The 13,858-nt window shown below is 41.6% G+C and overlaps 1 protein-coding gene across 1 annotated transcript; it reads left to right on the top strand.

The window, feature by feature from the left end:
- Nucleotides 1-3,865: 3,865 nt before the first annotated feature.
- LOC143876586 (RNA-binding protein 1-like) lies at nt 3,866-13,113 on the top strand. The gene is made up of 6 exons (XM_077378295.1): nt 3,866-4,025; nt 8,723-8,844; nt 8,936-9,176; nt 9,454-9,515; nt 9,616-9,697; nt 12,668-13,113. The coding sequence occupies exons 1-6, from the start codon at nt 3,941-3,943 to the stop codon at nt 12,790-12,792; spliced, it is 717 nt and encodes a 238-aa protein (XP_077234410.1). The 5' UTR covers nt 3,866-3,940; the 3' UTR covers nt 12,793-13,113.
- Nucleotides 13,114-13,858: the final 745 nt, after the last annotated feature.

Below are 13,858 nucleotides of genomic sequence, written 5' to 3'. Positions count from 1 at the left end.
TATTTTTATTGATTAGAAATCCTTCCTTTTGGCGACCTGAACATGCTCTTTTGTAATCCATGGATTATTAAAAAAACGAATTTGGCGCAGACTACAAGATGTGACAAAGAGAATTAAAAAGATGCATGAATTCATACCCGTGACACGGGGCAAGAAAAGAGAAATTAGATGATTCAAACAATCAACCCCACGACATGGGGTCTCCTGTGAAATCAGATGGTACTCATACCCTCGACATGGAGTAGAGTGATCATCTGATTTCCTACATCAATTGAGCGCGCATACCTTTCTAATCCATCTCCAGCACAATTAACACCATTTTACACCCAAATTTATGAACTGTTACCATACTTTCGATAGAGCAAAGTCAGCCATCACAAACATTTTAGCAATACAAGCAGGGTTAGAAGTGTTACCTGAATAACAGAGATGACCAAGAGGAAAGATGCTTGAAGAGCGAATTTAGCGCCAAGGAGACCACCAGTAAAGGAAATCTCCGGGATTTAGGTCCCAATTGCTCAGATTGAGATTTGGAAGGGATGAATCTGAAGGTATTCCAGGTCTAAGGTTTAGAAGTGGGCTTGGAGGTTGATGGGGTTAAGAAAAATGGGTTTAGGATTATTAGAACGAAGCGAAGATGGAGATGGTCGGTGAGATGGGGTTTGAAATGGAGAGAGAACAAAAATAGGGAGGTTGAGATGAGAAATGAAGAGGGTTTTGATGGGTTTGAGATGGTTGAGAAGATGATGGGTTTGGCGATGGTTGATTTGGGTAGGGAGGTTGAAAATGGTGGTGGGGGTCGATCAGAGGAGATGATAGAGACAGGGATTTAATGGGGGTTTGAATGATGGAAGATGGTGGTGGCGTGAAGTGCGGCTGAGAGGAGGATCGGCCGGATTTGGGTTTTGGGTTAGATGGGGTTTGGTGGTAAAAATGGGGAGGGGAAAAAAAGAGGTGCGATGGGGTGGTAACAGAGGAGGTTGAAATGGGAAAAATGGAGGTGGGTTTTGATGGGAAGGAGATGGTCGGAGAAGGAGTCGATGAAAATCGGTTTCAAGGTGGATGGGGTTGCCGGATTTAACGGGGTTGGCCGGCGGAAATGGGTTTAATGGAGGTGCAAGGGAGGCTGGGATGATGGGGTTTGTGGTGGTGGCCGGAGATGGGTGAGGTGGAGAAGAAGAAGATTCGGCCGGAGCTCCGGCTGGGGAAGATGAAGTTGGGGTGGGTTGTAGAGAAATGGGTTTTGAGGTATGGATGATGGGATAAAAAAAATGAGGGAAAGGGAGGTGGGATGGTGGTGGATGATGGTGGATGATGGAGGCTTTGGTGCTCGGAAATCCGATTGGAGGTGGAGGGTGGGCTGGCCGGATTCAATGGTGGCGGCTGGAGCTAGGGGTGCGGGGTGGTCTTGTCGGAGGAGATGGCAGGGGATGAGGTTAGAGTTGAAGAAGAAGGTGGTGGGGATAGCTAGCCGGAGATGGTGGTGGATTGTGGTGGTGGTGGTGGGAAACGAAGAAGATGAGATGGGTTTCCACTCTCCTCCTTTTTCTAAAAAAAAATCAAGCTCCCATCTTCAACCCTAATTTGCTAGGTTTTATATATAAAATTTTTTTTGATCCTCCATCCTCCTATGCACACCCCCTATTATATGATTCACCCCTCTTTTTATATTAGTAGAATAACAATGATCCCCTGTTTCTCTTATCTGGGGTGACCTCTCTGTGCATTTATTACCACATTTTTTTTTTTTACAAAGGAGTGCCTTGGGTATTAGTCAATCCCAAATGAAAATGATTTATCCGACCCCCCTTTTTCCTCCTAGACAAACCCATCTTGGCGAAAATTATGACCACCCTTTTATCCCACAGAAGGATGCCTCGGGTAAAACAAGGGGGAGAGACAAAACAATGCTAAGAATGATCCCAAAGAATGAATAAGACAGAATCCTAATAAGACTAAGCAAGTCTCTAAAGAAAGGGGAGAGACAATGGTGGGCTCTAAGTATCATCATCGCCCTCGATAATGAGTGAATATGGAATGATCTCAAAGAGACTAAGTCAGTCTCACAAAGGGAAGAGGAGAAGAATGGGATAGCAAAGAGACTAGACAAGTCTCCAAAAGAAAGGGGAAAACAATGGTGGGCTCCAAGTGTCCTCATCATCGCCTTCGAGAATTCAAGAATTTATAACCCCAAATCAATGCTAAGGACTGAATGCTTCCACTACATTATTGAGATGCACATCTCATGATCTATCAACAAAATGACCATATAATCATGTCTATTCCACACAACACTCATCAAATTCTTCTAACATAAGATGGAGAGCTAACCCAAAACAAACCATCATATTGATGATAACCTCAGTACATAGCAACCAGGATAAAAACAAGGGCGATGATATTTTCACCCTCCTGCATTACGCATGCGCTCCCCTTATAAGGTGATTTGACGTCAATGATGCCTCCAATAGTAGCTTGGTCTTTATTCAGGGCTCTCCGACTTTCCAAAACACAACATGGAAAGAAGCATAAAAAGGAAAGAAGAGTTATGGTGGAATTCATGTGGAGAGAGGATAGATTCATGCGCCTTTCCCATAAATTTTTCTAGCAAATCCCTCTATAATATATCCAACTCGAGATCTTTGTTTTGGATCTTGAGAATTTATTTTGTTGAAAACTGATTATTAGGGCAAAAATTAATCAGTTTTGGACTCCGCAATCAGTTCTCAAAATCCAAAATAGACTGGGCGTACAGAAGAATCCAAAGAGGAAAACTATGTTAAAACTTAAGGGCAGTGATATCCCCCCCTCTTAAATGGATAAAATCCCCCCCTTTAACGTTTTTTGTGAGAGTGGTTCACTGCTCGACGATAAATTCACCGCTTGTAAATGTTTTCCTTGTTGACCTTTGAAACTTAACGGAAAACGTCAAGGGGGGGATTTTATCCATCGGGGGGGGGGGGGGGGGGGAGGGATATCACTATACCTGGCAAACGGGTGGGTCGGGTCGGGTGTGCGGGTCACGAGTCAAAATGACCCGCATTCCTACGGGTCAGCAACCAACTGACCCGTACCCAGTGCGGGTGGGTCGGGTTGACCCGCGGGTTACCCGCATGTTTTTCCAAAACATAGTTTTTATTGGGCGGTGATAAATTCACCCCCTTCTATGTATGAATTCACCTCATAATTTTCAAAATGGACGGTACAGCCTACACCATAGGATGATCCAAACCGTCCATTTGATGGGCCACAAAGTAAATAGATCGTGCCCCAAAAATCATTGCCATAGGACGATCTCAACCCTTCGATCTATAGAAGTTTCCATATTGTCAGCCCTTCTTTAGATCGGAGGGTTAGAATCATCCTATGCTAATGATTTTTGGGCACAACCTATTTACATTATAGCCCATCAAATGCACGGTTTGGATCATCCTATGGTGTGGGCTGTACCTTCCAATCATCCATTTTGAAAATAGGGAGTGTATTCATGCATAATAAATTAGTAATGCTCATGAGCTGCTGGAAGTTGGGAGTCCTCAAAAAGTGAGATGCTGTTAGAAGGGCTGATGTCCAAACACAAGTGCACTATTTCAGCTCAAAAAGTGAGATGCTGTTAGCCCTTGATTTCATTTTCTATTTTAAAATAAAAAATTTTAAAAAATCCAAAAAATCGCGGGTGCACGCAGGTTGACCCGACCCGACCTGTGCTTTTACGGGTTGGGTCACCCGCGGATCGGTTTTGGCGGGTCACTGAAACCCCGACCCGCGGCACTGGTCGCGTTTGCCAGGTCTAGATATCACTGCCCAAACTTAAAACTATTTGTTCTCAATAACTCTCGTTTCCATTCACAAAGACGCGCATGCGTTTTCATATACTTTTCTAAGACAAAGTTAGGGTTCTGTTGTTCGCTCTCTCATTTCCTCTCCACTACACTCGACAATGTCCTTTGCTCTCTACGCTTACACCGGCGGACGAGCACGTGCCCTGTCGCCTCCGCCAGGAAAGCGGCCCCGCTCCGACTACGGTACGCACCCGTGCCGCACGTTATCATCCTTCACCCCGTTCTAGTCTCTTCCATTTTTTCCCCTTGTTATTTCTTCTGTATTTCATTCCAGGTCAAATTAGGGTTTACATTTCAAAACTTTTGTGAAGATAATTCATGAGATCTACTTCTTCTTAGAGATTGTATTGTTAATGTTCGAGTTTAGGTTTCTAGGGTTTGTTAATACACTGATTCGTTTCTTTTTTCCAGTTTTATCTTGTCATTCAGCTTATTCTTAATTTTGGGAGATTTTACTATTTTTAACTATTTTTCTTTCCAGTTTTGTATTGATAGGGTTCGAGTTTAGGTTTCTAGGGTTTGCAAATACGTCGATTTGTTTCTAGGGTTCCCAAATCAGCATAAACATGACATCAATAATTAAAATCAGCATAAGATTTTTAAAAATATTCTAGGCTGAAATTTCAATCATCCGTGAAAATTAAATTATCCATATACCAATTTTCCATGCTATAAAGTCCCAACAAGAAGTAACTCATGAATATGACAAAAAAATCAGTCATCAATTATAAATCTGCCCCAACAATTAGATCTATGTAATCCAACTAGAATGACCTACAAGATGTCCCAAGTGGTGAGGATATGATCCGTGATGGTAAAGGTAATGTAAGAGTTGTGGGTGACAAGGGTAAGGTCGATCCGAAAGAAGGGAGTGATGGTAGGATTTTCTGCAAGGGGGCACAAGACAGTAGGGAGGATGAGAAATCAGCAAGCAAACATAGGGAGAATAGTTGCTCTGACGTCAGGCTGTTTCTTGAGAAGGGGGCTGTTACGAGGGGAAAAAAGGTGGGGAAATAGAGCCAAATCTGCTGAATTGTAGATATTTATTCAAAAACTAAAGAGGTGAAATGAGGGCAGCAGATCATACGATAAACTGATTGCATGAAGGAATGTGAGAGGGTGGGTTGGCGTCAGCACAAGAGATGCAGATCTGAAATCCGAAGGCTGAAGGTCGACCAACAAGGAGGAAGGAGGGAGATGGGGAAAAGAAAGAAAGAATGGTGGGGAAAGGCTGTTGGCTGCCTTAGTGTGCATATTTGATTGCCATCTAGGAGAGAATTTTGGTAGCAAGACGATAAGGGTAGAGGGAGAAAAAGCGAAGGGAAAGGAGTTAAAAGAAGGGAAAGAGGAGAAGGGATGAGCGGAGGCCGGAAGGGAAGGCGAGGCTCCTAGGTAAATATTTCCAAGTCTCAAAAACTGCCATGAGGTCACTTATATATGAAAAGAAAAAGAAATAAAAAGATCTAAAATCCTAAAAAAAAACACAGCACTTTTGGACTAAAATACCCTCTAATGACTTGAAGACTTTCTCTACTTAAAATTTTCGTAATACATGTGTGGGTCCCATTTAAGATACTCATAACTCAAATAACTTAAGTGATTTTGATGGGAAAAGACCGTGGTACCTCTCCTATGACTTAAGAGACTTAAAAACACGTAAAATACTTAAAAAATAGAAAATAATGATTGGCATGAAATTTGAGAGTTTTGCGGCTCTAATACTCAAATAATCCGCAAACGGTGGGCTCTTCCTGTAAACTAAGTATTTCCACCGCTGAAAAAACTGAGCAATTGTATTTTTTTTTTTTCGGAAAAAATCTTTGAGCAATTTTATTGGTTAGAAGTAATGTGATCACAAGTTTCACCTTCGACGTACTACTTGTACCTTGACAACTTAGGCAGAAAAAATCTTGATTCTTTTGTTTACTTAGATCTGTAGAATCCCGCTCGTGTGCTTCCAATTAAGTAGAAATTTGGAAGGGATCCGAACACCACAATTGGTGATTTTGTTAGCTTGATCCGAAGTGCCTACCGACTAAATCAAACAACTTTCCACCTCCGGTAATTCTGGATGACTGTTGTTGCCCTCTTGATCCTTGCATAAATTTCACGGGCTAACTTTTGACGAAACCGATTATGAAGGATGATGTTTGCTTTCTGTATCCTTAGGTAATATTAGCGGGCCATATCTTTTCGGAATTGACTCTCTGGATGGCGAGTGCACCTCTCGTTTGTTGCTTGACGTTAAGTACTTTCCGCACTATCAATCCTCGCACACAAGCCTAGATTTGGATAGTTGAAGTGATTTGTCTCTTGTATACTTGTTGGGCCCGATACATTTGCCAAGTTTTCTGGATCTTTCGGCATGCAGATAATTTTAATGCATGCGCTTTTACTTTGTCCTCTCGAATCATTCTAGCTCTTAGTATTTTACATTCTGCCAAGTTTCCCGAAATCATTCTAACGAATGCTTGTAGATTTTCCCATTATGCGTCGTTTCTTCCTCAATGTTAAACCACCACTCTAAGGCCTGCCCGACCAAAAATGGAGAAGAAGGAAAGAGGAAAAAGAGAAAGAGACTAAAGAAAGAGAGAAGAGACGTGCTCAAGTGATGCGTGCCTCAACCTTAGATCCTGTAGAGGATAATAGAAAATAGGGTTGCAAAAAGCACCGTAAATAAAGGGACAGATCTCGCCGCTGATGCGTGCCTCAACCTTAGATCCCGTGGAGGAGTGCCCAAGTGATGAATGAGGGATATCGTCGGCCACAATCCATCCATGGAGCTCAAACTAGTCACCGGACGAGCGAACAACAAGTAGCGGTCGAAAGAGGGGAGTGATGTCAGGATTTGCTGCTAAGACAGCTTGGAGAATGAGAAATCAGCAAGCAACTAACCATAGCTATAACAGGGGGTTGTTCGTCGAGAATAAGGAGACTGTTGGGAGAAAAGGATGAGAAAATACAGCCAAATTTGTTGAACTGCAAATTGCTGTTTAGAAACTGCAGAAGTTAAGAGAGGGCAGCAGATTAGCCCATGAACTGATCTCATGATGGAAACTGAGAGGGTGGGCTGATGGAAGCATAAGAGATGTAGATTTGAAGGCTGGCTGACAGGGGAAAGGAGGGAGATGTTGGAAAAGAGGGAAAGAATGGGGGACAGGTATAGGCTGCACTGGTGCTTAGATTTGATGGCCGACCAACATGAAGGGATTTGGGCAGGAAGACGATGAGGGTAGAAGGAGAAAAAGAGAAGGGAGGTGAAGAAAAGAAGGAAAGAGATGCGAGGAGAGGAAGAGAATGAGGGCGGGCCGCTCTCGGCGACGGCTAGGTGAAAATCACTAAGTCTCAAAAACTGTCTCTAGGGCTGTTCTCTTTTGGTTTTTATATGGAGGGTTGAGGGCTTTTATGTGGTTCGTACTTACTACAATTAGTAAGTCCGCACTTCCTTAAAATAGTAAATCTGTGCTTATTAAAATAATAAGTTTGTACTTTGCAATAGTGGTGTGTGGGCTCTAGGTGATGTGGACAGCGCCTACATCTAGGATAATAAATAACAGAAAAATGGAACTAAATCCTAGCTAAAAAGTAAAATAAAATTTATCTAAAATGCCTCATGTAACTGAATGAAAAAAATAAAATCCTCAAGTGGGCCGTGTCAAATCAGTATTTAAAACTTAAAGAACTCATTCTTAGTTTGAAATAAACGTACGTAAAATTTTATTCATAAACTTATGTGCTGGAAAATCCTAGCTAAAAAGTAAAATAAAATTTATCTTGAATGCCTCATGTAACTGAATGAAGAAAATAAAATCCTCAAGTGGGCCGTGCCACATCAGTATTTAAAACTTAAAGAACTCTTTCTTAGTTTGAAATAAACATATGTAAAATTTTGTTCATAAACTTATGTGCTGAAAACTTGGTATAGTGATAATAATTCTTCAATATTTTGAGAATATTAACTGTTATGTCTATTTTATCATCAATGTCCATGCATTGATCATTATTTCTTTGCCCTTTCATGATTATGGGGAAGGTGGTTTATTAATTAATTGAAACCCTACAAAATCTCAGGAGACGAGGAAAGATTAACATAGTTACTGGAAACTTCCTAGTTGGATGGGAAGAGCTTGCTTCCCCAGGAACTTCCTTCTTAAGCTAATTTCTTCTCTCTTCCCAAAATTAGGGGGAGCGCACTTCCTTGATGTTTCCTCTCAATTAAGTGCACGCTTCCTATTTAGCTGATCATTTCTTCCTAAAAGAATATTTTATTCTTTTGATAATGTTGAGGGAGCATATTTAAAAAAAAGAGTGCATTTGAAACATTAAAACCCTTGGCTGAATATATGCTGTTTTATTAAAAAAAAACACTTCTAAAATGGGATTCTGTTTAGAAAATAAAGATGAAAGTAGAAATGACCAACGATTTGGTCATTTCCACATTGCTTTTGGCATTTTGTGAGGATTCATGCTCACTTCTTGGTCTTCTTGCACATGTATCACATAGGCGATTTCGTTTATTTCCGTTTTGCTAGCAGCCCTCTTTATTTTATTTGGAATTGCTCCTTAATATTAACTTGAATTAGAAGCTATTACTTTGCTCGTAAGTTCCCATAAATTAATCCGTGAACCCTAGGTTTGCACCGAGTTTATTCCCTTCACTCTATCATACTATGTCACCATGTTTTTTTTCCTTTTACATTTTTATTTTATTTTGAGCCTTTGGGCAACAAAAGCCAGTTTTTTTTAACCATATTTTGCCTCAAGGAAATATCTTGAAGTCTTCCTATTATCATGTCTTTAAGAGTGAAGTGTGTATGCTTAATTGTTTGTTCTATTGGTTTCTACTTCTGTTGCTGAAGTCTATATGCAAAAATTTTTAGATATTCCTGGTGGTCATGAGATGGCAAGTTATTTCCCTCGCGAGGATGAAAGGAGTGGGCATCGTGTAATTAGAGATACTGAATCCATTGGAGCATCCTATGATCGTTACCTTAACAATGGGGTATTGCTCGCACATATTATTCTTTACTTCCCATTTCCTGTGATTTTGCATCTTGATATGAGAGCTAACATGTCATTCCTAATTGATCCAGCAAATTTCTTCTTATGTTGCTGGGGATTCTGGTAGGTCTCTGATTGGAGGAATGACTGGCCATCCTACCGATGATCCACGTATGATGGGTGTTGGGGGCATGGATCTGGGCATGGCTGGAAAGGGCCGAAGCATGGGATTTGGAGGTGGAAGACCTGAACTGCCGCCTCTTCCACCAGATGCTTCAAACACGCTATTTGTGGAGGGCCTTCCTGCAGACTGTAGACGGAGGGAAGTATCTCGTATCCATGTGTTAGTGCTCTACTGTTGCACGCTTAATTATCCAGTCTATGGTATGGAGAGTCACAGGAAATGGGGATTTATGAGACCCCTTTCTGGTTAAAATGACATTATATCTCCTTGGAGTACTGGATTTTGAAAACTTTACAATTTCTTTTTAACTTCTCCTTAATGTTAAATAATTTTCATTTTAATTGATTCTTACGAAAATGTCTTAAGAGTCTTGAGTTTTCACATATATACAATTTTCTACTAGTGTTCCTTTACTCGGCTTTGCAGATATCTTTCGTCCTTTTGTAGGTTTTAAAGAAGTGAGACTTGTGAACAAGGAACCTAGAAATGTAAGTTTATCCAGTTGCTGTGTAAATAGTATTGTTATTTAGAGAACTGATCAGTTGGTTATGTCCCTTTTATGAATCCATGTTTTGTTCATTCTTGCAGCCTGGTGGAGAGCCACTGGTCCTATGTTTTGTTGATTTCTCGAATCCTAACCATGCTGCAGTCGCAATGGATGCATTACAAGGTGAATACAATATGTTGATTCCTCTCTGTTCTGATTTTGTAAATGTTAGATCCATTTGTGTTTGCATATCTCAGTTGCTGCTTGTCCCACTTCTCTCTGGTAAGTGCTTCCTATCTAACAAACTAATCGCCATGACTAGATTATTTCTTTTGAAACGAGGCGATATCCTCATACTACTACTACTACTATTATTATTTAGTTCCATCTTTGGTGAGGCTGCCGCCTCAATTACATTTGAAGCTCAACCTCATTTGGTATGCCAATGGCTGAGTGACTGGGCAGTAACTGAGATGGCAAAGATGATTGAAATAAGTGGGGCTATCATCTACTTTTGAATCATCTTGTATGTGGATCAGTAATGTGAGATTTGTTACGAGCATGATTGAAGCGTTGACAACACTGAAAGTTTTCCCAAATAATAAACCGATGGATTGGTTATGGTTTGTTTACACTTGAGAGTCTCCATAAATTCTCGGTCCGCTCCCTCGGCCAGTCTATCAGCAGCATCGTTTGCAGACCGCATCATGTGCGAAAATTTCTCATGAAGTGTTAGGCTAAGGTCTCGGATTTCTGAAATTACATTAGCCAACTCCCAACGTCTGGCGTTCTATTGCTGGCCTACTCTAAGACACTTGATGAATCCTCTGCAATAACTAATGGGGTGTGCCTACATTTGACAAACCATTTCTCTACCCAAAGTAGTCCCTTTCTTTCGCCTCGTTTGAGCCACAGTCTCCGACTGAACCAGAAAAGGAGAAGAGTGTGCGGCCAGCAGTATCACAAACATAGTTTTAAAACACCCCCTTGTTCGCAGTCGACTCCCTTTTACCTTGGCCGCATTCCGCATTACGCCGCATCCGCTTTCCACATTATGCCCTATAGAGTCAATAAAAACTCCTTTGACTTGCCCGAATTACGACCTCGTCAACTGAGTACTTAGCCGTGCCAACCGAGTACTCGACCACGTCGTGCCGAGTCGACTAGGATTTTCTTTGGTCGTGTTCCGCCCCGCATCCATGTTTTTAAACACTGGTCACGAAATAATCCACTGATTCTAGCTCGTCCCGTATTCCCTTTAGAGCTGCCGTGGAAATTGAGCTTGATCTATTCAATTGGAGGTTGCCACTCAGGAGCCACCTTGGGTTTATGGTTCTCTTTCCCAAGTGAATGTTCTCCATTCTCTTGTGATGTCTTCCATCAAGTACGTCACTAGTCCTTTTCCAAGGACATAAGGTCGACTTTGGTTTCTGTTATTATCCTTGTGAGTTGTTTCTCTTTTCCTTCAAAAATGTGGTTGTTTCTCTCTCCAAATGTGCCATCTCAGAGCGTACGACACGGCATGGCCCTCCAAAGTATCCGACCCACATTTCCAGATAGGCCGCTACTCCAATGTAGTATTGTGTTTTCTTTATGGAGATATGAAAACCCAAGACTTACCAAAGCTTTTGGTGATTGGCTTCCATAGTCTAAAGGAGAATGAACAATGAAGCAGCACATGATCCAAAGTTTGTGTTCCTCTTCGTTGCATAGTATGCACCTATTGGCTAGTGAGAACCTTAGAAGCAGGAACCTTCTCTCGGGGTGCCGGTCCCACCTCAGAACCTCGATTCGGCGCTCCTTAGGAAGGGAGCTTCCAGGGAGCGTGACCTCAAAGAGACAGGAACTGGCGAACTGCTCTAATGATGCTCCCATCCTGCTTCTATTACTCTATAGGTCCCACCATCACCAACTTCCTTACATGAAACTCCTCCATCTCTTCATAGTATTTCATTGGAGCAAGCACAAAGGCTTGTCCATCTTCAGAAGGCACGAGGAACGAGTGCACACAAATGAAGATGGTGAAGATGGCTAGAAATTAGCTTTTAGATGTACTTAAATTTTGAAAGATACATATGAAAATGGTTAGAAACTATTATTTTTTGATGTACTTGAATTTTGAAAGATATATAAAAAAAATATTACATACACGCTCCCATGGCGCTCCCAAACTTAGACTCTTCTAGACCCCACGCTTCCCTGCCCCCGCTCCCGCCTCCGCCTTCGCCCTCGCACCCGCTTCGTGCTTCTAAGATGAGAACTTTCTCCTCTTGAGCAGCTCACATGTATTGAACTGACATTGAGCTGTGCAGCCAAAAGCTGCAAACACTCTTCCTTCCCAAGAGTTTGAATCTGATTGGAATCGGGCATAGGTTTGTGTAGGATTAGCAAAATTATTCCTGGTGGAATTGATATGCCTTGGTAAGGGAACTTCACTCTTGTCTTCCTTATGTGGCTTCCCCTCTATGACTTCTTGAAAAACCTGCCACCATTTTCAGGCATGGTTTCTGTTCTCATATTTATAGGCTTATAGCCATGTTCTTTTCGGCACAGGATACTGATATGCCTTGACTAGGGAACTTCATCCACATCTTCCTTATGTGGCCTCCCTTCCTATGACTTGTTGAAAAACCTGCCACCCTTTTCAGGCATGGTTTCCGTTCTCATATTTATAGCCATGTTCTTTTTGGCACAGAATACTGACTTTGCCCCGGCATTTATTGAAATCTTACCACTGCAAATGTTCGACTAACTGATTCTAGAGGACCAACCAACAGTTTTAGGCAACCTCTTCCAGTTCACTGTAACAATAGTTTGTTTTTTTGAACCTTGAAATGGATCAATGTGGTTTCCATCCAAAGGATGGATGCCAGATCATCAAACACCATTCTTTGTGCCGAAATGGATAAACTTTGAGTTGCTGGTTATTGGCGAAGGACCAAAAGGGAGGGGGAATTGATCGACCGAATTTAGTGGACCCACTGGTAAGCAATGGAGGTGTATTAGAGGCTTAGAACAAGTGCCTTTGAATGCTTTATGTAAGTTTGGTATGCACTTGTATTCGAGTTATATAATAGTTACACGTCTCATCTTTTTCATACGTTCATCCGCGGTCACTTGCGCAGCGTAAACCAGTCCGATTCGATTTTGCAGGTTATAAATTTGATGAGCACGACCGAGACTCGGCCATTTTAAGGCTGCAATTTGCTCGCTTTCCTGGCCCTAGGTCAGGTGGGGGGCCTCCTAGGTCAGGTGGGGGGCCTCGTGGCAGGCGTTGAATTCCATGCCTTTTAAAACCAGGTGACGAACATGAGTCCAGGCGATCTATGCGTTTTTTCTTGGTGTAAAATCTACTGCGGATCAGTGCGGATCAGTGCCTACCGATAGTGAGGGTCTCTGTAGAATTTTCGGTCTCTGGTTTATCTTTCGCGCTAAAACGCTACGAACTTAGAAGTACTGGTGTGTCTAGCTTTTCATTTCTTCAGCCTGCGCTATCTGTTATGAGTTTTGTTAGATTGCTACTATGTTGATCTTGTTTCTAGATTGGCGATATAAAGACGATATACTATTCGTATTCGACGTTTATAGGTTTGCTTGCATCTGTCGTATTTTAGAAAAAATTCTTCATTCTTTTTATGATCGAGGATGGGTTTCGTCCCAGGATCATTAAATTTAGTTGTGGCACATCTGTGATGTGCCCCTTGTGAATGGTCTATGGTCCAAATATCACACTGACGGATGATTCTAGCAGTTGTTAATGGCCTGTAAATGGGGATTGATGAAGCAGTACTTGTAGACTGTTTGTATTCAGGCAGGCTATTGTCTTTATCAGACTGGTAGGATCGCTTGATCAGAGATGCACTTGTGCAGTGGTGCATCTCATTGTACTTCTTGCTCCTAACTTCCTAAGGTGGAGAATCGGACGGTCTACCTTACATTTTTTTTTTGAATGGGAGCGAACTTTATTGATAAAATGGGGAGAGAATCCGGCTACCTAGATGGTCAATACATCTTTGGAAATCAATCTAAAGATGAAGACAGATATATGACATGATAACCCTCCCAGGAGGGACAAACAAAGAGACAGAGAAGATTCTCAAGGAGGAAAGATAATCAAACATCTCTAAACTCATAATGGACCATATTACTAACCATGAATTTCTTTTAAAATATCCAGGCAAAACAATGGGAAACCCTCATTTTGGCTTCCGATTAGTTCACATTCTCCTCGTAGCAGGAAGAAAGGGAAAATGGGCATTTTGGTCCATTCTTATTTGGTTACTATATATTAAATAATTTTCATTAATGAAAGATATAAATCTACTGGTAAATATAAATGACTCA

Source organism: Tasmannia lanceolata, unplaced genomic scaffold (genome assembly GCF_043159265.1).
Source record: "Tasmannia lanceolata isolate RefF3 unplaced genomic scaffold, GAP_Taslan_0.1 ptg000002l, whole genome shotgun sequence".
NCBI lineage: Eukaryota > Viridiplantae > Streptophyta > Magnoliopsida > Canellales > Winteraceae > Tasmannia > Tasmannia lanceolata.
This window is presented reverse-complemented; position numbering and strand designations above follow the sequence as displayed.

Bases quoted from the DNA above. Each gene is read 5' to 3' on its own strand.
- LOC143876586 (XM_077378295.1), top strand. From the start codon at position 3,941: ATGTCCTTTGCTCTCTACGCTTACACCGGCGGACGAGCACGTGCCCTG. The intron at 9,516-9,615 runs GTAAGTTTATCC...TCATTCTTGCAG, and splicing joins TGAACAAGGAACCTAGAAAT to CCTGGTGGAGAGCCACTGGT. The intron at 9,698-12,667 runs GTGAATACAATA...TCGATTTTGCAG, and splicing joins CGCAATGGATGCATTACAAG to GTTATAAATTTGATGAGCAC.